Below are 25,954 nucleotides of genomic sequence, written 5' to 3' on the forward strand. Positions count from 1 at the left end.
GACTTTTGATTTCTCCAAATAGGCACCTTTTCGTTGCTGTTGTTAAATGCAATCAAATCCAATGGGACAAGACAAGTAATAAATAATGATTCTTCACGCTTTAAATCTCTGTTAATGTCGGGTTCTGATAAAACTTGTTTAAAAATGCTTTGGCCAGTAGCACCATCAAAACCAGCCTTACACGTTAGTGTCATTGTTTTTATTGCTTTGTCGTTCAATATCAAGTGCCTTAGCACAAGTTCCTGAACTGCACAGATTCTTTGCAAAGTATGAGTCATTAAATCTTTTAAAGGAACTGAAGCTGAATAGTCCTCCACTGTTATGTTTGCAGGATAACATTTCAATTTTGCATCTCTGACATCATTGTAAGCGGGGTAGATATTATATTCTTTCTCCAAGGCTCCGCTTCTAATCAATTGATAGGAAGCTTTTGTCAGACTTGCATCAATTATTAAAGCCAGTGCTTCGTCTGCTGAATATTTAGTTGCTTTATCTGTATTTGATATATTTAAAACATTCTTGGCAGCAATAACAACAGATTCATCTCTAAATTTTTTATTAGCAGCAAAAAATAATTCATTGGATGAATGAGATTCAATTAAACAAGATACACGCCGTTTTTTAGTTTTATTAGAACTATTATCAAATGCAACTGGTTTTCGACCACGTCTACTTGCAGTTGGTTCATTGTCTTTTTTTCTGACAATTAAATATTCATCAAGCCAGTTCACAAACTTCTTTTCAAAATTTTTCACAGTATAGTTTGCAGATTTCCACTTTTGTTTATACAAGTAAACAAATCGTTGAACACCATGTCTAAAATCAACGTCTTTAAAATCAGCAAGTTTTGGCTGAATAAATTTTAATATATCTTCAGTAATATTTTGTTTTGAAATACTAAGATTGTTTTTTTGGAAAAAAATTATGAATGTCTAAGTTTAACAAAACCATATCTAAATAATTATTGTAACAAGTATTTTGTATTTAAAAGTAAAATGTTATAATATATATGCCGCCTGGACTACTAATACTTGTTAGTAATTAAGTTACTACAAGTGTTAGTAATTAAAATTAAAAGTAATTAAATTACTGTCAGTGTTAGTAATTAAATTACTAACAACTACCGAAAATATGTTGTTGCTATGTTATGCAAAGTAAGGTATCCATAGTAACCAAAAAAAGTTAACCTCATAAGAATTCTGAATCTCATTTTAATACATACCCCCAATATTGTGTATTTAGCGCAAGTAAAATACTGTTAAAGCAACGTTAATGTAAAAATGAGTTGTTGCTATGCAAAATTTAGTACCATAGCAACCAAGTTAAAACATACATAAAACCTGAACGGGGATTTAAGGGGACGAGCAATCAATTAAAACTCGATTGAAGCATCATATAGCTCAAATAAATATAAGAAAACACATGGCAAATTGTGGAAATTATTAGTTATTGTGCGGCAAAAAATAAGTTTCTTAAGAAATTTTTTTTTTAATCTGTGATTTTCAAAGTATAACTGATATAACATGCTATAACAAATTTATTTCACACATTGGTTTTTCTTATCTCTAAATAATCTAGAATAACATGTACTAATTTTTTGTTTCAAAAACGTAGATGTAATTGAAATATAACACAACGTTGATGTCACCGTTAATTACTTATTTATAATTTTTTTATTTTTTTATTTTATCTCAATATTCAAATGCTTAGAGTCCTGGTAACTAAGGGATTTAATATAAATAAATTATCAATAGATAATTTATTTATATTAAATATAGATAAACGAATGTTTGACTTAGGCTAAGTAAAACACTCTTATTGCTTTCATGGCGCTATAGAAAACAGTTTGAGATAACAAAAGTTCGAGTTATCCAGTTTTCGAAGTTACCTGGAATAAACTGTATAACCTTTTCTACACTAAACGCGGTTAAGTTATTTTTTCCGAACTAAAAATAAGTTTTAAAAAAATACACTTAAAGGTTTTATGCAAAAGTAAACTCAGAATTATTTTAAATAATGAACACAATTAAAGCTTTTATAGCATTAGACACACTTGAATTATTTATAAATCAAATAGACTTACTACTTTATTCGTTAAAAAATGTAAAAGAAGCCTGCAAGGAAAAGAGACCTTGAAAAAAACGTTTTCAAGCTGTTGTGCACAAAATAACTTACTGCGCTGTTTTGCCAAAATTATTTTTTAAGCAGTTTTGCAAAAAACAGTTTTCAGGGTCTTTTTTGCCAAAAACGAGAACCAACGCGTCTGAAAACCAAAATGCTTTATATCTAATTTATTTTGTTTTTCTGTTTATTATCAGTAAGTATACGTCAACCACTTGGGTTGTGTTCACTAAATCTGGTCTTAAAAAAAGTAGAACTTTAGAAAAAATTTTAATAATTAGTCGGACTTTCTGACAGAATGTCTTTACATACTAAAATCTAAAACTCAATGTTTCTCGGAAACACAAAAAATGAACGCTAGGCCTTCAGTTTCTCGACTGACCGAACACGCGCTACATTTCACAAAGATTTTAAAAATAAAAACTTAATGCATATGCGTTAAGATTTTATTTTAAAATCTACCGAAATAAAGCAATGCATTGCTTTATTTTAGAAGGCAAATATTAGGCTTTTGTTATTTTTTATATAAATGTTTCAAAGTGATCTTTGTATTAATATCCACAAAAATGAAAATAAAAAAGTTAAAATTGTTAGCATTAATAGCAACTACTTTTTACTATTAACATAGCACTGCAATAAAATAAAATTTGTAAAACATGTAAATGCATGATTGTTTCAAAAACTTTTTTTTATAAGTACCCAGCCGGCACATCGATGTCTAATCGACGTTGATACGGCGTCAAACGGTAACGTCGAAACGACGTCGAAAATGTAACAAATGCCGACGTCGAAACAAACGACGTCGTTTCGACGTAATAGAACAATGTTGATTCGACGTAACAAAAAATCATGATTCTATATAATATTCACGAAACAATGTCCAAGATAAAAACCAACACAACTGTGTTGGTTTTTAACTTATATTTTTTGCTGTTTTATTATTTTATTGCATGTCGTGCGAAAAAACCAACCAAGGTTGTTTTAACTAGTAATAACAAAGCTATTTGGAAAAAGCAAAAATAACAAAATATATTTAAGATTTTTTCTTTCAAAAATATTCTAAGTTGCTTAAATAAGCAAAGTTGAACAATAACTATTAAAAAGCATCCCCACAACGCTTACTCTTCAGTGGGAACTTTGCGAACAATCGATTCTCCACCATGGGATCTTCGAGGTGCATGTTTAAGTTGAAGCATAATTGCTTCGCATATTTCTGACTTAGTCGCCTCTTTGTTATTTAAAAGAACAGCATCTAAGAAATAAATATTTTTTTATATATTTTAAAGTACAAAATATAATTGAATTATCGAGCGATGTTGAGCAACACATACAACATAATTACTTTTAAAAAAATCTCTTAACCCTTTCGTTACCGGGCTCGGCAACCTTATATTACCGTGACAAAAAGTGATGTTTTAACCCAACTACCATCACAATTATATTATAGGTTTAAAAAATGTTCAATTTCCTTAAAAATGGGCCCCTTTTTAACTTAGTAATTTATCTTTCATAAAATGAAAAAAAAAAAAAAAAAAGTTTTATCAGGTCTTATGATCAATAATAGCGGATTTTAAAAAATAAAAAATATTTTAATTGTAAAATCAATCAAATAAAAATGTATCTTATTTTTAACAGATTATTTTCAAATTTGGAGTCAACAATCAGACATATATAATAAGTAATTCTGAAAAGTTTCAAATCCTCAACATCAATTTATCCTAAGTTATTATATTTATTAGATTCGTGAGACTTTAGTCTAAAATTTCAATTTTTATGCTTTCTTCAAAAAAGAACAAATAACAATAACAAAATCAAAATGTAACATCACTAAGACATGTCAAATAAAAAAATATGTGTATATACTAATTTTTACACTAAATCCAGCACTGTGTGATAAATTTCAAAGCAGCTATCAATATGCAGCCCTGGCTCACCCGGGCAGGTTTTGCATACATGTACAGTTTTTAGTGGTTTGCCATTGTTGTTAAAAATTCCTCGTGCATAGCAAACTCTGCATAATTTAGATGGGCGTCTGTCTGTTGCATCGTGTGATGGCTGTTTAGTTCCTGGAAAGTGACGTCCAGTAAGCCGGTGTATAGTATCATCAGGAACAAGTGTTTTGTTTAACTTTGGTGAAGACAAAAACGTTAACTTAATTGTGTCGTGAAGAAAATCTAAGAAAGTGGTACTCTTGTGACAAGTGTACTTTACAAAAATTTTATGGCTATTTAAAATACCTTGAGAAATAAGCCTAAATGCTAGTTTCCGATACCACTTGTAAGTTTTCCGTAACAGATTCAAGCTCTGGAGTTGTTGGTCAACACGATCTACACCACCCATGTGGCTATTGTATTCTTTTACACAAATAGGTTTCTGAATATTCAAACCACGAGTGTTTTCAATAATTCTCATAAATGGTTGGTGACATGTTGACAGCATGTAGACAACTTTTTGTTTACCTGAAGCTTTATCTTTTGATGCACGGAATTTGCAAGCCAGCATTTGACTATTTGCATCATTATTTTTATAAAAAACTGCATCTCCTTTTTTTAAAACCTCAATAAGAATATCTTTTGAATAATTAAATCGATTTGACCTAATTGTGCCACATAGATGTGTCTTGTTATCAAGAAAATACTTTGCGAGTGTTGTACTTGTGTAATAATTATCTGTGTAAAGAGTGTGGCCTTTACCAATAAAGGGTTCCATCAGCACAGATGGTATTCTTGCAGATGAAGGCATCTGGTCATTTATATCATCATCAGCAAACATTCCTTTCCCACAGTATACAAGGAAGTCTAGTGTTATTCCTTCTGAAGTTGCTAGTTCATATAACTTTATACCAAAACGGGCACGCTTGGTTTTAATATATTGACGGAAATGTAAACGACCTTTATAAAGGACAAGCGATTCATCAACACTGAGATTTTTTCCTAGATTATATACAGTTTTGAATCGGTTACGCAGAATGTTTATGACTGGTCGTACTTTGTAAAGACGATCTCTGTTATCATCAGTTGCATCATAATTTTCATCTTCATTGTTATTAAAATGAAAAAACTTCAATAACATACTAAAACGATTTCGATTGATAATTTCTGAAAAAATTGGAGTATTATACAATTCATCCTTTGACCAATACATACTAAGTTTAGGTTTATAAATAATTCCCATTAAAAGAATAACAGCAATTAAGGTTTTAATTTCTGCAACATTAGTTTCCTCCCATATTGAAGAGTTATCTGGATTGGCAGCAAAAAATTGCCTTGCATACCGATTGGTTTCTTCAACTAATAAAGTTACAAGTTCAACTGGAAAATAGAGTTCAAAAAAATCAAGACTAGTTGGGTTTTGCCCCATTCTAACATTTAAACCTTCTTGAAAAAGTTCAGAGAAATCCATTAAATTAACAAGAACATCTGTATTAACTTTCCCCCAAGTTGACAGAAGAGGTTTTTGACTACGATTACGACCTTTACCACGACTACAAACTCTACCATGACGATGATTATGTATACTACCTTGGACACCATTATTTAGTATATTGACATTGAAAGCAGCATCATCAGTAATAGCTTCTCTATGAGTAATATGCATAGAATCAGTAACACTTTCAACAGAAATTACTTTGTTACATTTAATACCAATACCACCTCGAACACGTACACGCCTGGTACCTCCACCTCTTGTACGTGGGCTCTTTTTATAAGTGACAAAAGTCTCAATTTCGCTGTCACTTGTACTTGAAGCAGCAGAGCTTTCACTGTCTGTATCGTTAAATAATGGCAAAATTGAATTAGAAAAAGGAACAGCAGCTTCCAATTTATCAACATTGTTGATGTTTTTAATTGTATTTTTAACTTTTCTTTGAATATTAGTAGATGTCATAATGTTTTCAACTTCAAATTCTATCAAATTATTATCCTCGTCATTACTAAAGTCAGAATAACCAAGATCAATATCTTTATTGCTATCTTCGTCACTTTCTTCATGCATAAAGTTTAAAATTTCGTCCATATTTGAGATTTTTTTTTTGCGTAAAGACGATAAATTAGCCATTTTTCAAAATCGAATATCAGCTAATCAAACAAAGCCTTTTTAATTCGGTTTTCGATATATTATCAGATTATTATTCTAGTTTCTCTTAAGCTAAGTTTTAAAGTCGCTCGAAAAACAAGGGGTCGACAGAAAACAAAACTCTTCATCACACGCTATGTGGGGTACTGGTATTTTAACGACATTTTTTATTACCCGCTATGCGGGGTATCGGTAACGAAAGAGTTAATCTGATTTGACTACAAATTACCTAATTAGGTATTTAACTAGGCCTTAGAAATATAGGAGTCCAAATAATAATAAAACTAAAAATAGTGTAAATAGTAATATCAACAATAAGTTTGATATTAATAAAAAAGATTATAGCTCACCAACTATTGCTCTGTAGATGTTAGATTTTAATAACCCAAACTTCGCACCTGATCCATGCATATTACATTATGCTTGTGTAGCATTTGGTAAAAAACTGAAATTAAAAAAACAGGTTTATTTATTAAGACAGACAGAAGAAAAAAACCAAAAACTATAAATATTACTTTCATATTTTAAATTTAATACCATTTATTATTAAATAGTATTAAATTTAAGACTTAAAACATTTTGACAAATACTTGATTATATAAAAAATGTGCTTCATTAAAACATAGTTTGGTAGTAATGCTCACAAGTAATATTATCAATAATGTACATTATTTGATTTTCTTGTGAAACTTATTCTCAAAAACGTCACAAGTGATGTCACTTGTTTCCAGCTTGGGCAAAAATGTTTAAATATAAAAAACTATTGTTTCTAAACAATATTGTTTAGAAACAATAGTTTTTATATGTATGTATTTTTGCCCAAGCTGGAAAAAAATGACGACCCTTGAGCTAAGATAATTTGCTCCTTGAAATCAAAGTACACAGCTTTGTATAAACTAAAATTTTGAAGACCAGATATTTTTCCCGATTTTGCAAATCATGATCGCTTAATTCAACCCTGGTAGCATACCTTTGCAAAATATTTTTAATGTTTATTTTTATGGACTTTCCACCAATTCGTGATAGTTGTGTTTTCTATAAAAATAAAACATAAGTTACATACTACGCTTAATGATGATAAGTCTATGATGACTAATCTATGATTAATTCTACTAAAATCTTTTTGGATTTGTTGCGTTAAGTTGAATTGTTGTTTTTACCATTTCCTTTATAGCATTTATACAATAAACAGTATCTCCTCATTTGTGAAAATTTCACAAATGAGGAGATACCGTTACATTGTAATCATTGTTATCAATAACTTTCAAAATAAACAGCTCAATCCTTATACACCGTTTCTTATAATAATATAATATTACATTTGTAAACTTAAAAATCAATATTACTTACAAAAGAAGTAAAATTTGCATCATCATTTAAATCGCTATTTAACTTATGAAGTTCTTCCATAGAATTAATATGGCAAAATTTGAAGCTTTCATCATTTGATGGCATCTGTGTTTTTTAGTTATGCTGCTACAACCACAAATTGTGACATCTTCAAGTTTGTTTGAAATTTGTGTTAAAAGATTAATCACGGTTTTTTGAAATACTAAAAAGAATTCAAAAGATTGGTTGACTGTGACGGTGTAAAGATGAAAAAAGCAAAAAAAAAAAAAAAAAAAAAAAAGGAAGCAAAATGTTATGATTACAAACAACAAATTATAATATTTGTATTATATATAAAATAAAGATGATATTCTAACAAAAGCATAAACTCGAGTTCAAGTTCAACTAAATCATTAATGAATTCAAATTACTTCCTTAAATAAAAAAATACTGCTACATATACTTAGTTTAACACTGACACTAATGCTATATTCCTAAACAATTAAAACAATATAAAACTTACTCTCATTTGTTAAGGGATAGTTATAGCCATGTCTACGTTTCACCTCTGGGTGTGTGATTTGATTTAGTTTCCGTGCTAAGGATATTTAATAAAAAGAATGTAATAAAATATACAAAAAAACTTATTGTTTGATGCAGAGAGTTTTATTGATTTATAAAAACAAACAATTTAAGAAGTATAAAAGATGATATTTATAACAAAGATAATAAATAAAGAACAACAATACCAACAACAAAACTCAAAGAAATATTTGATATATTTGCACGTTGAGGATAATAATAGAGGTAGTTAAAATTAAATGTCATAAAAGAACAATCAGGAGTTTCAAAAACTAAAAAATCTAGAAAAAAAAAAAAAAAGTTTCATTACTTACATGGTATTGCAATCTTCCTCATGCTTTTTAAACTTGGTGATACACTTCTATCACATTGAATTGATTTTTTCATTCCTATTTTTTTAATGCTACAGGATTTTTTTAATGTTGATAGTTGGGGTTTAGATTTTAGAGTTAATTGTGGAGACACAACACTTGGAAATATGGGTACAACAACTAAAAAAATATACCAAAACCAGTTGCAAAATTATTTGTGACAACTATTTTAAATATTTTAAAGCTACCCTTTATTATTGCAAATATAGTTTTTTAATAATTTAATATTTAATACATTATAGAAATAATATATAATATAAATAATATTTTTAATAACAATAAAACATTGAAAAGTTAAGTTTTCACATATTGTTTATAACATACTATTGTCTTCTTCATTAGAACTTTCTTGCAAAGATTCTTCGGAAGCACTTTTTTCCTCCTGTGTTGTTATGAACTCATAATCATGACATGTTTGTTCATCTAGAAGTTAATCAAAAAAATAATTGTAAAAACTCTGCAACTTTTTATTCAGAATTTACAAAGAATTTATTTTAATTCTTCATAGTTAACTTACAAATTATTTGTGGGTTTTCTTGTTAATATAGAGATTATATTAAAAGTAGTTTTTAAGAAAGTAATAAACTACCAACCTCCTACACACTTTGTTGACAAATATTTGTACTGTTTCCATTTTGTGATATCCGGCTTACTTAAAAGTTGGAAGTGTCTTACTACAGATACGCCATTGGGCCAATACAATTTATTATTAATTATCCAGTTACATGGAACAACACCTTCTGTTTCAATACCATCTTCTATCCAAACACCACGAGCATGAGACATTATTAGGTAATAAGTTTTAATTGCTATTGCAAAAACTAAATTGGTTATTAAAATCTTAATTATACAAAGTTATTTTTCCATAAAAAAAAAGACATAAAAATACGATTTTTGCAAAAGTCAATTTTATTTAAATTTGAAAATAATTAAATTTTTTTTAGGTCTTACTCTTTAATAATTTCAAAAAAGGCTTATCAACTAATTTTTGTAGTGAAAAATTAGCAGAAAAAAAACAGATTTTACTAAAACTAAAAATACTCTTGTAATGCAGTTCTTAAAAAAAAGAAAAGGAAAACAAAAATATATTTTTTAATTCCAATTGACATCATGAACAAGAGGAATAAACACTAGACCATGATCACCATATGGCATGACAACAACTTTACAGAAAATGTCATCTCTTTCATTCAGTTTACATGTAAGATTAAGTGATCTTTCCTTTAGAAGTGCAATATTAAAATTCTTGGAATCACAGGGTTCAAGAAAGAAACTTTCCATGCTATCTTTTCTGTAAATCTCACATATATAAATATTGTTGTCATTTATTTCTTTTATATTAGCGTAATTTCCACACTTCAGTAAAAACCAACTATCTTTATGCTTTATACTTATTTTAGTGTACAAAGTTTTTTCAGAATATCTAGCTCCACAACTTTCCAACTCATGTGTTCCCTTGATAATTTGACTTACAGGATTTGTGGCATTACAAACAAGTTTCTTTAAGATTTGGAGGTGATTTTCAAAAGCAAATCCAGAAATTGAATCAAGTGGTAACTGATAATTTGCTACATCATCTTGGAGATGAATTAGATTATGAACATTATATGTATTAAATTTATTACCATAAATATTTTTTGCTGTAGAAACAAATATACAAGCAAATGATGAGCATATTCCAACAGAGAATTTCGATACTCATTATTTGAACTCAGCATTATTCTAATAGCTATTGAAAGACAAAGGAAATGGATGTAGACTTCTTTTTTTACAACTCTTCGAAGTACAACAAGACCACTATATAAAAGAAATTCCCTGAATTCAGTTGCTTTCCATCGTTTTAAATACTTTAAAGGTTGAGGTTGACGAGCAAATTCACTAGGCGTTTGATTATTTAATGATGTCATACTCTCTGATAAACAATTAATTTGCTGAATTGATATTTTACACAATCTTGGACCATCGGTCAGAATGTTCAAAATTCGTCTCATAACACCCAAACAAACCAAATGCATATAGTCTAAGACAAATCCAGTAGCACAAGGAAAATTATAATTAATGAGAGGAGATTTAGCTTTTTGGTGTTTAACTTCATATTTCAATAGACTAAAATCTAGGTCATTTCTTGTAATACAATTATTTTTGTGAAAGACAACTCGTCCATCATATGAGCCTTTATTTATGCATCGCTCACAAGAATAATATCCTGTATGACTTTTGATACACTTAATGAATGCTCTAGCAGGTGCGTCACATACAAATGCTTTAATAGAGACTGTGTATCTATTGTTTTTGTGAAGAAATCCTTCAGTCTTCAATAGCTGGTATTCCATTAAAAAGTCTTTCAAAAACTCATTGATGGAAATAGGCTTCTTGGTGCCACAGTATACTGAAACAATAAAAGGTTTCAAACCTTTAAAACGACAAAGAATTGGCCATAATTCTAGACTTGAAGATTTGAACAATGGCAGTCCATCAATGTTTACAATTAATTCAACATTTTGAGTTACTTCGTTAGTTATAACTATACTATCAAAAATCCTTTTAATACCAGATTCAATACCCAAATGAAAAAAATCTCCACCACACTTAGAATATGAAGTTACAGACCTTGGTGTTTTTAACAATGTTCGCGAATCTTTTGGAAGTTCTGGATGCCCGTTTCTGCAAAGAATTGCAAGAAGTTGGTTTAAAGAATCTCGTGTACACATACTTGAAGTACTCCAAACTGCAAGTTCAGTCTGTAGGTCTACAACATCTTCATCGTTATGATCTTCTTGTAGCTCAACACTCATAACAGAATCAGACTCGAAGTTTTCCAAAAAGTTTGAATGATGATCATAATTATCATCATTCAGTGATTCATTTAATTCACTCCTATCATCAGTAAAAACCTCATGCGAATTATTGAACTGAAATGAAATAGATTCATTTTCAGAAGAAGAGGACGTTATAATACTTTCCACAGCTGATTGTAAAAATGCTTTTCTTTGTCTATGCTTTCTAACTCTTTCGTTGGAATTCATGTTTTTATCTCGTGGTAAAAAAACTTTTTTGCCGCAACGATTTCTGGGCTTTAAAAAACTTCAACTTGGTCTAAACCGAGTCAAAATTAAGTCGCACGACGTTGCGACTCAATATCGATCTAAAATCGACGTCGATAATGCGTCGAGTGCCGGCTGGGTATCAGGGAATAAATTAAGCAAACCATTAGGTGGTTTTAATCTTTAAATAGATTTTATCTTTGAAATGTCAATTTTTTTATAAGAAAATTTAAAATTAGTTATTAAAATGATCTATTTTTTGCTTTATCTCGGGCTGTGTACCCCACTTATTTTTCTGTTTACTTTTGTTTAAAAAATAATTACTGATTAGTTGTTTCTGTTTACAAGAAGTTTGTAAACTTTTTGTAAATGAAGCAGCCTTTGCGCTGTGGTTGGAGTTCTCTCAGAACCCAGAGGTCCGAGGTTCGATGCCAGCTCTAGCCCATTAAACGACATTGGTACGGAAGGAGGCGTGAACTTCTTTTTAAATACTCTTCCGCGCTGCTCTGTTATAAGACCGTAAAGACTTCTGGGAGCACCTAAATAACTACAAAAAAAAAGAAAAAAAAAAAAATTTAAATAGCTATGATCTAATTCAACTTGCATAACTTCAAGAGATATATTGTCAAAACATATTACTGAAATATTTATTGGTGAAATATTGTAATAGAGTTTCAATACTTTAATTGTATTTATTTTATTAATATGTTATAGCTATATGTAATCAAGGTATATTAATATATACTAGCAGAAAGCAACCACTAATACGGGTTATGGGCGGCCTGTTACTTAATTTAAAGTGGCTGTATTCCACAATTTAAAGTTGCGAAACCTTAGCTAATACCCTATTAGAAAAACGCCTTCAAATTAAAAAATTAAACCATTTGTAAAATTAAAATAAAAAGTATCTGAAGGTAAAATAATTTATTAATTACTTAACGTTATTTAAGTAATTTACAACTGACATAGGTCATACAGTGTAAGGCAGAACCATTTTCCTCGACATTACCAAGTTTAACTCAACACGTTTTTAGTTACTGACACAAAATAATAGCACTTCTTTGTGCTTTAAATTGACGAAAAATTAAAGCTAAATTCTTGTTATATTTTTTATAACATGAACTTTAATTAATAAGATTAATATAAAGTGAACGTAAATTATACATGAGTTATTAATTTTTTGGTATCCTCTTGATACATGTTTCTTTAAAAAAGGAAATTGTCTTTAAAACGTTAAATGCACTCAACTAAATAAATTTATTATAAATAACTAAGCAATTTAGTAAAAATACGTTTCAAACAAAAAAAACTTAATTTACAATCAAACATGTGTATAACAAATTGTAAAAAATATGTAAACTTTGATATTTTAAATTGCATTAATGCGTCATATGACAAACCTAAATTAAAAATTGTAACAGACAAGTAGACATAAAACAAAAAAAAAAACAAAAAAAAGAAAAGCAGGTAAACATTTTACCTGCTTTTCGTTATTCAGTTGTCATACTTAAACTGCTGTCATGATGCAGCTTGTCGGTGTTGTTTTATGACGTTATTTTACATTGGCTTTTAGTGAACTTTAGTTAAATTTAAAAGACATTACAATAGATTTAAAATATTTTAATTAAAAAGCAAAATAACAAATGCTTTAAGGAGCCAAATTAAAAACATTAAAGCTAAAAAATCAAATTGAGATATAAATAAATTGCATTTATATAGCTAAATATATTTTCTTGACTTGTAGTAAATTTTAAAAGCAGTGAGTTTAATAAACTAAACTACTAAGTAATTATTTTTAACAATATAATGTAGCATCATATTATGATGATTGGGTAATGAATCAATTTAACTATATATAAGTTTAATTGGTGAAAAACAAATAAAATTTTAATTAAAAAAGACAAAAACAAACTAAATATACATACAATATATTATAAAAAAAAATTACAAATTAAAAAAAAAAATTGCAAATTAAAAAAAAAATTAAAAATAAATCACCGAAGAAAAAGCTGCAATAAAAAAGATATAATATTTTCACTGACAAAAGACATTTACAACCTTTTGGTTGCTGTTTTTTCTATGGTGTCTCCCAACACCCCGGTATGGATGGCCCTCCGTTTAAAGGATGGCTCATCCATACCGCCATTACTACGCCACTTATTAAAGGACATTTCCGAGAGAGGTCCTGGGTGTTGGGAGCGATAACTTAGAATATCCTCAAATGTTAACGGCTCTATAATTACTAATAGGAAAATATAATAAAAATTAAAAATGTTTGCAATTTTTTTAAATTAAAATATAAAGCATAACCTCACAATTTTCACATGACGAAGAAGATGCTAAAAATAAAAACAAAAATTAAAAATGAAAAAGGGAGTAAATTAAAAAGGGCTAAACTTGTGAAAAATTTAATTTTATTAAAAATATGAGTGAAAAGAAAACATCATATTTTTATTAAATAATTCTTTCACATATTGCACATACTTCTCCATAAAAAATATATAAAATTTAAAACACAGCCCTACTAGTTATGCTTCTACCAAACACTAAATACAGAAAACCTACCTCAGAATAATTGATAAAGTAATATTTACATATAAATAAATGTATATTTAATATTTTTTTTACCTAATCCCCTCATTTCTTCAATAAAGTTGTCTAAAGTAAGAAAAAAGATAACTGAAGCTAAAACTAACAAAAAGTAAACTAAAATTAACTATAAACTAAACCAAAACTATAAACTAAAAAAAACTTTATATCTTAAAATCTGTACCTCAGAAGACAAAGGTCGGTTATCCATTTTTTTGTGAAAATGATTTTTCTTTTTTTTTTTGCCATTTAAATTTATTAAAGTCGTAAAGCATTTTATAAATAAATATAGCGGGGCAAGAAGAAGACATAATTAGTCTTACCACCAAGCCCCTAGTCTATAATGTAAATACAAGACAACAAAAATTAAAAAACGTAACACTATATAATATAAAACTTTTTTCTAAAGACTTAATAAAATAAAATTCGTTGGTTCAAAAAATCCTACTTCAACTTTTTATTATTGCATTGCTTGAGAAAAATAAAAAAAAAATCGAAAAAAAAAGAATTAGTACAAAGATACTATATTACTAAAAAGCAAGCAAGCAATTACGCATAATCCTGAAGCTTTCCTTTTACACCAGCATATACCTTGAAATATGCGAATAATTCTTATAAACAAAAATTTTTGATATATTTTTTTTTAAAAAAAAAGAAGAATTTAAGCAATAACAAGTGGCACAATCTTTTTCTAAGATCGTCAAGCCCATAATGACAAACCTTTTGTTATGTATGAGACCTTTTAGTTTTTTCAGAATCTACAGAGGTATAAAGACTATTGTCCTACGATAATGTGGTTAAAGTTTGGTCAATATAAAAGGGTCTGGTGTCCCCACAATGTTCAAAGGAAAATCTTTTGTGTCCAGAGATAACTTTTAACTTTTTTTATTTAACTTTTTATTTTCGTCAAAATTGTATTTTATGTGCCACAAGATAAATTAAGTAAAACACGAAAAAAATAACATAAAGTCAACCATCAAGAATAAGCTAATAAAGACTAATTATTTTACTATTTCCTCTCTCCTGGACAATTTCTAAAATGTGACAACCGGCTTTTGACTTTTGAGGTACAGATTTAAATGTTTCATTTTTTTTAACTACATTAATCATATAAGTACTTAGTTTTTTTTCTAACTCTCCTAAAATAAAAAATTAAATAAAACTAAAGAACTTGAAATTTTAAAATTCCAGTTACAGTACAAATAAACAAATTCCTATTAACAAATATCGAATAGCAAAAACACTGACTTATTTCAGTCTTTAATTCTGTGTCTAAACAATAAAAGCACTTAAATGTATAGACGTTAAAATGTCTACTTAACTTTTTTAAAATAAATTCACTTAACTAATGTAACTAATACCTTTATTAGCTCTCTCTTGACCAACTAAAGAAAATAATTTTTAATTAAACTAACTTAATTTAAAATAATAAAAATCTGTCTTGTTGAGAATTATAAATTTCTTCTCTTTATTATTGACAATATAATTTTAAGTAGGAACTAAGTTCTTAGGCTTATTGTATAAAATTATAAAAACCTAATGTTTTACTTTAAAGTCAACAAAAATATTTTGAAAAACATTTAAGTTACTTTATAAAAATTAAAAATCCTTTTAAACTTACTACCTCTCTCTTCATTGTTGTCAAGTAAACAGAAAAACAAGCAAACAATTGATAGTAAATTTTCACTTAGGTAGTAGGTTATTAATTAGATTAATTAGATCTTTGATCAATTTAATCTGCTCTAACAGTCTATAACCTTTTCATTAAACTATAGATATTTTCTACAACCTGATGTAATTTAACATAGATATATTTTTTAAGTAATTAAAAATTATTTAAGATTATAATAGAGTGGTTCTTAACCGGTGCTCCGCGAGGTAGATGCATGTGCTCCGCGAAATTATGAAACTTAAAAATTAATGTTCACTTACTTACTACATTATTTAATGTTCACTCACTTATTACATTACACTTTAATGATTACAGTTTAGGTAAGAAGCTACGATAATTGGGTTTTATTACCTACCTACCTAGATTGAATGCAAAATTTTAAAAATAAAAATGAAAAGTGCAGTTTACAGGAAACCAAACAATAACAAGGTTAGTTTGTATTTTATTCTGATCAAGAGGAAATAAAAGCACATTTACATTCATTTAATTAATACATATTGAGTAAAAGAAAAAACTAATTAAACTTAGAAAGAACGAAATAAAACTTCTTGAGATTGTTGACAATAGTTACATTTTATTTAAGTTACCATTAAAAAAATTATATTTTATTAAGGGTCTTTTATATGGAAAAGGGCTAGCCCGTTTGCCGAGCTAGCCCGTTAAACGAGCCAGTTTTAAAATTGGGCTGATATGAATTTTTATGGGTAAAAAAATAACTTTAAAGATAGCGGCTATCGACAAAAAAACACATTGCATTTTAACAATGTTTAACTGGTGTTATAACACAAATAATGCTTCTTAAAAGCCTAATAGTATTATACAAGCTTCACAAATTTAAATTTGATAATTTTTTAAATATTATTCTTTCACGAAAACGATCACAATCACTTCAAAAGATGACACAAGCAAGAGAGAGGCGCCTTAAAAGAAAAAATCGTAGTTGCTGGTTTAAAACTGGCAGAACTGATTTATGGTGGGATAATATAATAACTGGTGTAGCTCCAATTGATGTATGGAAAAAAAATTTTAGACTTTCACGGTTTCTTTTCATGAATTTGGTTTCAGAGATAAGCCCTTATTTATCTCCAGACCCTTTTTCGCCTAACTCTAGAGCACTATCAGCTGATAAAAAAGTAGCTATTACTTTATATTACTTAAAAAATGCTGGATCTTTGGGAATGACTACAAATACTTTTGGAATTGCAGTATGCACTGCTTCTGCCGTTATAATTTCAGTTTGTTAGGCAATATCAAAGTATCTTGGGCCAAATTATCTATTTCTTCCAAGAAACCAAACTGAAATGTGAAATAAAGTATCAGAGTTTGAAAGTAAATTTGGTATGACACAAGCCTTTGGATGCATTAATGGCACCCATATCCCTATTCGTCGTCCATTAACTAACTCACACGATTTTTTTTGCTATAAGCAACATTTTTCTCTTAGTCTTCAAGCTGTATGCGATTACAAAGGCTATTTCATGGATGCTGAGTGCATGTGGCCAGGAAGTGTACATGATGCTAAAGTGTTTGCAAACTCATCAATAAATATAAAGTTAAAAAAAGCTATTCTTCCTCAAACGTTTCAAAAAGCGACAAAAATAGTAGAGAAGATACCTAATTATCTTATTGGTGATCCAGCCTATCCATTACTACCCTTCTGTATATAAGAATATGAACACTAATCAAACAATGAAGAGGTAATTTTTAACAACATACTCAGACAAAGCTAGATGGGGTATTTTAACAAGAAAGGTTGACTTAAAAATTAAAAGAATTAAAAACTTACTCAAAACCCCGAAAATCATATCGTCTGAAGCTTCTAAAATTTGATAAGAGCTTATTTCAAAAACAAACAAACATTGCAAAACGGTATATCAATTAAATATTAAAAAATAATGCTTTACCGAACATGTTCGTAATTTTATTTTTCTTAACATCTAAACGCAGGGAATAAAAAAATAAAAAACTTTAAATAAAAACAGAAAATCATTGATTTAATCTGTTTATTTATAAACAGATTAAACAGATAGTAGAAAATATAGAAAACGACCATACCGAAGCGTTGATAAACGTAAAAGAAATCTTAGACTTATTTTGATGCTTTAGTTCTTAATGCTTTAGCGCCGTGTCGAAACCCACGAAAGGACACTAATCTAAATAGTAAACGGAAAGTCTGGTTTAGAAGATATAGAAGATATGGGACACTAATCTAAACAGTAAACGGAAAATCTTGTTTAGAAGATAACTTACTTTGGTTCAAAAGCTATTTGACCAATAGAATGCAATTCATCCAATATGCGCAAAAACAAACAATTCCATATGCTGTAACTTGTGGTGTCCCCCAGGGCTCTATTTTAGGACCCTTATTATTCTTAGTATATATAAATGATCTAAATCTAGCAACACACTTCTTAAACTGTATTTTTTTTGCAGATGACTCCAATCTTTTTTATTCTCACAGAGATATTAAAACACTTTTTGAAACAGCTAACGAAGAGTTGGGTAAGGTTAATGAATGGTTTATAAGTAATAAACTGTCTCTAAATGTGGAGAAAACCAAATTTATTTTATTTCATAAAGTAAATAAATTAGAAAATATTCCAATTAAACTCCCAAATCTAATAATCAATAACGCTAACATTAAAAGAGAAACTTCAGTTAACTTTTTGGGCGTAATATTAGATGAACATTTACGTTGGAGTGATCATATAAAAAGCATTGAGAAAAAGTTATCAAAAAATATTGCCATGATATATAGGGCTAAACCATTTCTAAATAATAAATCTTTAAAAAGTTTATATTTTTCTTTCATTCATTGTCATTTGATTTATTGTAATATTGCATGGGCAAGTACAAATCATACAAAATTAAAAAAATTGTACAGTAAACAAAAACATGCCTGCAGAATATTATTTGGAGCTGATAAAATTGTACCATGCGAGCCTCTTCTGCGTATACTGGGCGCATTAAATGTTTATAAAATAAACTTACATCAAGTTTTAATGTTTATGTATAAAACAAAAATGGGACTATCTCCTAAAATATTTCAGTCCTATTTTGAAAAAGTAGAGCATAAATATCCGACAAAATTTTCAAATAATAACTACATTGTCCCTAAATATAATTCAAAACAAATTACATATTCAATTCAATATCGTGGACCCTATTTGTGGAAAAAGTTTCCTAATATTGCAAATACGGAAAAAGTTAGTATACATCAGTTTAAAAAAGAATCGAAACAGGTGTTATTACATATGGATTTTAATATATCCGATTTTAAATGCCTCTTTTAAACTAAAAATCAATTATATAAAATATGTATCAGAATTTATCAATTTATCAATTTTTGTTTGTTAGTTTTTTCATTATTTGAGTTATGGTGTTTCCTCTAATCTTAAAAGTTATTGGTGAAATCTTAGTTTTTCAACATTTTACTTAACTATTAATGAGTTGTTATTTATTTTACTTTTAATTAAATTGGTTAGAAATATACACACATAAAACGATTTTTTTTTTAAATTAGGTACTCTTTTATTTTGAATTTTTTGTTCTTTATTTAAATATTACTTTATTACAAATTGTTAAAAATTTTATTTTCATATTCTTCAACAAATACTTTGTATAATATACGTATATAGTGTGGCTCTTGATAATACGTGCTCTTTAATTAATTTATTTATTTTTTGTTTTTGTTTTTTACTTTTCTTTCAGTTTTTCTTGTTTACTTGATTATTACTCTTAACATGAATATTGTTCTTGAAGTATTTCTTAAACTAATTGTTATTTATTTTTACATTTATAATTTTTAATAAATAGTTTGTAAAGTATAAATATATTATCCGGCTATTGTAAATACGTACGATTGGGGCTCGGTGATAAGACAAAATAATGTCTTCTACTTGCCCCGCCAGTTTTTTTATTTTATTTATAAAGCTTGTAAATTGTAAAAGTTATTTAACGGCGAAATAAACAAATAAAAAAAAAAAAAAAAAAAAAAAAAAGATATCGAATAAAAAAAAGTCAAACCACGAATGTACTCATTGGCTTTAACAAATCCCCCTTGACATATTTGTACACCCTCCCCGATACCTGCACACGTATTTGTAGAAGACCCCTAATGATTATTATGTTTTTCAAACAACATTTGGGGCAACTCACAGTTAAGGTCTTTCAGAAAGAGTTTAGGAGATAATGAGCTGTAAAAGAAATCACTTCGATAAAATTTTAAACTTTAAACGTAAAGCGCTACACTATGCTTTACATTTCAAAAGTGAAAGAAAAATATGAAACATATTATTAACTATTTTTAAAGACTTACATTAAACTTGTTCTATGATTCTGTGGTTTTTGACTCACGAATAACAAGTTGCTTTAAGTTTGACCTTGAAGGGTGCCAGAAACAAACATCTTCTAAGGAGATTTTCCATTATGATGGCCATGGTAAATAAATGTATTAAATTGCTCATCAGTTCTTAACGGAGAAGAAAGTTCAGGAAATATTATACTGTTGTTAAAGTACTCCCCTTTCTGTTTACACCTTTTGCAGCCATAATATCCAGAATGCCTTTTCGTACACTTCAAAATTGCAGGTGCATCACAAATAAAAGCATCAAAAGCTTAAAGTTTATCTTAGTTTAAATTTTATCTTTGTCAACCCTTTTATGGTTTTAATTGAAGCATGCTTAAATACATATATATATATATATATATATATATATATATATATATATATATATATATATATATATATATATATATATATATATATATATATATATATATATATATATATATATATATATATACATAAATTTTCCTCAATAAGGCAAATGTAGTAGAGGAAACATCAATAAAATTTAGATCATAATCTGACGGATTTTTTTGATGATCAAACAACTCTATAGCAGCAACCCTAAGATGTTCATTCACCCATGCACGAATGAGACGCCTTTGACTTTTGTTTAACACATTTTTTAAATGTGTTAAACAAAAAACTTGATAAAATTATTAAGATATAGGTAACTTCTCAGTTCATCTGTTTTTAACTTAAGGCGCAATTAAAAACTATTCAAACCTATTGCCGTTCAGAATAAAGACAGGGGTTCGCAATAAAAAACCAACGTGGGTCCAATATGGGCAACCCATCAGTTATAAAAATGGTATTATTTAATAGGCGGCCCATATAGGTCCCATGTCGAATCTTTAACGCAATCCCATACCCTTATCGGCCAATGTTAACCTTGTTAAACACACATTGGGCCCATGAAAGAGTGTTGGCAGGGAATGTCATGATACAACTGGCTTTCCAGTAACAAAATCCGGCTTTCCAGTAACAAAATCCGGCTTTCCAGCAACAAAATCCGGCTTCCCAGCAACAAAACTGGTTTTTCCCAGTGTCAAAGACTGATTTTTCCCAGTAACTGGCTTCCCATTAACAGAAGCTGGCTTTCCGGCAACAAAAACTGGCTTTCCAGTAACAAAAACAATTAGTAAAAATTATACGATACGTCAGCATCAGGTGCTTTTGTCATTATTTGTAAAAAAGTATTGTCAAAAAATCACATAGCAGTATAAATTGAGTACATTTGTAAATACAATATTGTTTGTGTAAGATTTGTTAAATGACATACCTTGTAATGCATGTTTATCAACTTTAAAAAACGAATTATTAAACAACCAAGTCCTCAAGCATTTTGCATACAATTGCCCATGTGAAAAGCAAGGTATTTGAGATAAGCATAATGTAAAAATAATTACAATTACATACGATAACTTTATATAACACATATAAACACATATTAAAACATTTTACAATTATAATTAAAATAAAATTTCAAAACAACAAATTAAAAACATTGAATTAGAAATATAACATTATCTGTGTAACATTTTTCAACTACCATACCTTGAATAGGATGTTTATCAACTTTAAAAAACGAATTATTAAACAACCAAGTCCTCAAGCATTTTGCATACAATTGCCCATGTGAAAAGCAAGGTATTTGAGATAAGCATAATGTAAAAATAATTACAATTACATACGATAACTTTATATAACACATATAAACACATATTAAAACATTTTACAGTTATAATTAAAATAAAATTTCAAAACAACAAATTAAAAACATTGAATTAGAAATATAACATTATCTGTGTAACATTTTTCAACTACCATACCTTGAATAGGATGTTTATCAACTTTAAAAAACAAACTATTAAACGCCCTTTTTCTTGGACACGCTACATATAATTGACCATGAGAGAAACATGTTTTTTTTTATATAAACACTAACTCTATCAAACGATTGACCTTGACTTATATTAATTGTCATTGAATATGCCAATCCGACCGAAAACTGGCGACGTTTGAGAACAAAAGGTAAATTAGAATCCAACGGAGCCAACTGAATTCTAGGAACAAATACCCGTTTACCTTCGGAAACACCTGTCAAAACCTCTGCATCAATATAATTGTTTTTGAGAGCACAAACTTCAATTTGAGTGCCATTAAATAGCCCAGCTTTAAGATCTAAACTTCTATATAGCATAATTACACAACTAATTATCAATTTTAAACAATGAGTAGTCATACCTGAAGGAGTTAAGCTGTTCAAAAACTCAACATGGTAGTTATTTATTTCATTAAGATTGTCAGTCTCTATAGATCAGCACCTAAATAAGTTTTGACCTCTCATTTAAAAAGATCTTCCTCCTTGACAGGTATTGTTCCACTACTAAGTTTTAACAGCCATCCGGAAAAATTCAACTTTTCCATTACGTTTTCTCATTTTTTAAGTTAATGTAAACTTCTGCACCAATTACCACTGTAAAGAACATTTTATAAATGAGTCTACAATTTCAGCTAGTCGTCCTCTCACAACAGACTATATTTTTTTAAAGTCACCACAAAAAAGAATGACTTTTCCACCAAACGGATAGTTGTTGTTGCAAACATCTTTTAACAACCGATCGATTGCATTTAAAGCGTGTTTGGGAATCATGGATGTCTCCTCGAGCATAAACAAACTAACTTGCCTTAAAATTTGTCCTGAATAGAGTTAGGAGTGACATTACATGTGCTCTTATCCAGTATTGGGATAGGAAGTTTAAATAAGCCGTGCAGCGTAGATCCATTAGTAAGAAGTGTTGTTGCTACGCCGGTCCATGCAGCTGTAGCAGATTTAACACCTCTACTGTTTGTTTCACCAATCAAATAATTATATGTAAAATTTTGCCACTACCGGCTGGTCCACCCGTAAAAAATAATCTGGAATGTTGATTTTCTACACCTGGTTGCTCGTTCAATGCAGCAAGGACAGCACTACTTACATTTAATTGATCGACATTGAGAAACGGTATTATTCTATTAGCTCCGTCAATTAATTGCTAAACATTATCATTTAAATTTTCTAGATTAAAATCTATGAATTCATCATCAATAGGGAAATTATAATCAGATAGCGTTTTACCACTTGTAGCTTGTTCAGCTAGTATAAATAGTACATGACGATGAATGAAATGCTCCATCATAAAAGCTTTGTATGTATTCCAAAGATGAAAAGGGTCGTCAGGTTCACAAACGTTTAAAATAACTGAAAACAGCTGTCTAATTTGCTAATGCATTCGCGTTAAAACTGCCTCGGAAAGAGTATTCTGCCATTAAGTGCCATCTTGCAACAAACCTTTTAAAACACATGCTTCACGAAAGGTTTCAAGAACTATTCCATTAACAGTACGCAAATCCTCCCAAAATGTTGCTCCTTTTGCCTGCAAAAGTAACAATCTAAGAAAAAATAATTTTCCTGTTGGACTAACTTTATACATTCTTACTATCACCTTATTTCCACCAATTTTCTAACCTTACAATTACAATATTTAGCATCAAATTTAAAGTGATATGGAATGTCTACATATGAATAGCGATGCGCTCTTTCATTTTCAGAGTTTAATTTAAATTATGCCCAAAGGTGTGTATCACGTTGAGCAGCAAAATCTAAGGCCACTTGTTTTTATCCTTCTCTAAAATACACAGTCTGATTCTCAGGAAGATTAACCTTTAGTCGGATAATAGTGTTTGACATATGATTTATGGGATGCTCAAATATTCGCCACAGTGCCTCAGGTGCACTAACATAACAACAACCTAAAAAAGTGTTTACTTCATTGTGATTAAACTGTTCATTTATTAAAACATTCGCGCAATCATGCCCTTTGTAAATACATTTGTACAAATATTTAACAGCCTTTACAGACATGCAAGCTTCAACATTAATGTGGGCTTGATATTTCTTAGATAACCAAGGATTATAAGGTATCACCCAACGGTCATCTACATTGTTAACTTTAATATCGATAACCAACCCATCATAACGACCTCTATATCGTGGATAACCATTGTGAACGGCTGATGTGTTGGCATTAAATTATTTTGGATAACTTTTGCTGCAAAATAATCTTTCATGCAGGGAGAATTAGGATTTAGTATTCCACATGGGCCGTGAATCATGCAAGTTTTAATAATATCAAAAAGTTCATGATTAACAATCGGATCTGGATTTTCTGCACATATTAAATTATTGTATCCTGCGCTGTTTCAAGTTTATCATCATTGGCTAAATGAAGTAAAATGTGGGCATGCGGCAAACCACGATTTTGATATTCAATAACCTGAACCTGCGTTACAACTTTGTCTAATACACCATGTTTGAATATATCATTATAGAGGTTATTTAACTTGAGTTTAAATAATCGAGTGACCAAATCAGATCTATCATTCGCATTCTGACCCGGATAAAAATTTCCTGTTAATTCACGCCATTTTGGGTTGCAAGTAAAAGTAATAAATAGATCTGGTTTACCATACTTTTTAATAATTGCCATTGCATCTTCAAAGTTTTCTTTTAAAGCTCTAGGACTTCCTACTTAAGATGATGGCAAAACAACTACTCGCCCTGGTCTAACATTACGTTCGCTCGCAATGTTGTTAACATGTTCATGTAAGGCATCATACTGCTCGCTTCTCAGTTTATTTTGATTATTTCTGATAAAAGCAAGACGCTGGTCTTCAACTTTTACATATGCATCTACAGCATATTGCTGAAATAGTTTCTTGCCATAAAATGATGAACAGAAAAATTGCCGAACAGAAAGTCTATAATTGTAGAACTGAGATAATGTAACATAATTGACCAGTGTGGCACGCTCAGGATTATGCGCTAACTGATTATGCCAACCACCATCACCTCTTGGGAAAAATAGAGGATAAATCATAGAATCTAAGTTGGCTGACATACTTGATACAACTTTTAAAGGATGACTTCTTGGGTAAATAAAAACTTCCCTGGAAGTTGGGGGAGCACCATCTTTGCCAACAAATACAACTGCAGCTTCATTGTGTGAAGATTAATTATAGTCACCCCCTTCATGTAAAAACATTTTTAGAACAGAAGCTTGGCGACCTTCTATAGCCGCTCGACGAATTTCTTCATCTTCTACTTTACCAATGTTTTTAAATGCAAGAGCAAATGAACTTTGTTCAGTAATTATAGTTTGCAATATTAAACCACGTTAGCAAATTTCATTACCACGTTGTTGCATTCTAAAAGTTACTGCTGCAAGTGGATCATATATATGTATATATATAGTTGAAAATATATTGGTGGAATATCTTGATCTGGCCTAAGATTACCAACACAATGATAAATCTGGCCACATATTTTAAAACATGAAGGCCCATGATTTATTGGTTGAACTGCAATTGCTTTGAAAGAAGCGAAAGAAAGACAGGCAGTATAATTTCAAATATGTTTTAAAAAATTAACATTAGCATTACAATCTACACAACTCCCTGTAAATAAATCCTGTAAAACTTGTGTAAATGATGAAAGTGGAGGCAAAGCTACCTTACCCTTATGGCAACATAGAAAATGTGTTTCATCTGAAAATTTCTTAGGACCACAGTACTGACAAATTTGATTCATTTCTCCTAAATAAATATAATCTGGAATAGCATTACTTCTTGCTATAGAATACATTCGCCCATATTCAACATCTCCTTACCCATATTCAACATCTCCATCCCATATTCATAGATCTCCTTACATTTTAACGACGATTAACTTCATCTTAACTAGGCCTATTTTTTTTATTTTGTAAATAATTAATTT

At 29.2% G+C, this 25,954-nt stretch overlaps 4 protein-coding genes across 7 annotated transcripts in view; 1 reads left to right on the forward strand and 3 right to left on the reverse strand.

The window, feature by feature from the left end:
• LOC136089414 (serine/threonine-protein kinase MRCK alpha-like) overlaps positions 1-25,954 on the forward strand; it is an 83,809-nt gene that overhangs the window by 12,646 nt on the left and 45,209 nt on the right. For 2 of the 3 annotated variants that reach the window (XM_065815389.1, XM_065815391.1), the window contains exon 2: positions 16,101-16,214. The exons of the other annotated variant lie outside the window; for it this stretch is intronic. The gene's annotated coding sequence lies outside the window, so the exon portion shown is untranslated. The remainder of the gene's footprint in view (positions 1-16,100; positions 16,215-25,954) is intronic. 3 annotated transcript variants of the gene reach the window in all.
• Positions 6,555-9,285, reverse strand: LOC136090129 (uncharacterized). 2 transcript variants are annotated; one of them, XR_010643191.1, is made up of 7 exons: positions 9,074-9,285; positions 8,805-8,903; positions 8,424-8,600; positions 8,051-8,125; positions 7,549-7,750; positions 7,169-7,233; positions 6,555-6,643 (listed from the first exon to the last, which is right to left on the reverse strand). XR_010643191.1 is itself a non-coding variant. In XM_065816240.1 (5 exons), exons 1-5 carry the CDS (start codon positions 9,264-9,266, stop codon positions 7,587-7,589), a joined length of 708 nt encoding a protein of 235 aa, XP_065672312.1. In that variant the 5' UTR covers positions 9,267-9,285; the 3' UTR covers positions 7,346-7,586. The 2 variants fall into 2 exon arrangements, 1 of the variants encoding a protein (XP_065672312.1); XM_065816240.1 differs by lacking the exons at positions 6,555-6,643; positions 7,169-7,233 and having other exon boundaries at positions 7,346-7,750.
• On the reverse strand, positions 21,072-23,612 carry LOC136089644 (uncharacterized). Its single transcript, XM_065815695.1, has 3 exons — positions 23,471-23,612; positions 22,082-22,446; positions 21,072-21,251 (listed from the first exon to the last, which is right to left on the reverse strand). Exons 1-3 carry the CDS (start codon positions 23,610-23,612, stop codon positions 21,072-21,074), a joined length of 687 nt encoding a protein of 228 aa, XP_065671767.1.
• On the reverse strand, positions 23,798-24,668 carry LOC136089645 (uncharacterized). The gene is made up of 2 exons (XM_065815696.1): positions 24,434-24,668; positions 23,798-24,192 (listed from the first exon to the last, which is right to left on the reverse strand). Exons 1-2 carry the CDS (start codon positions 24,666-24,668, stop codon positions 23,798-23,800), a joined length of 630 nt encoding a protein of 209 aa, XP_065671768.1.

Source organism: Hydra vulgaris, chromosome 13 (assembly GCF_038396675.1).
Source record: "Hydra vulgaris chromosome 13, alternate assembly HydraT2T_AEP".
NCBI classification, from domain to species: Eukaryota; Metazoa; Cnidaria; class Hydrozoa; order Anthoathecata; family Hydridae; genus Hydra; species Hydra vulgaris.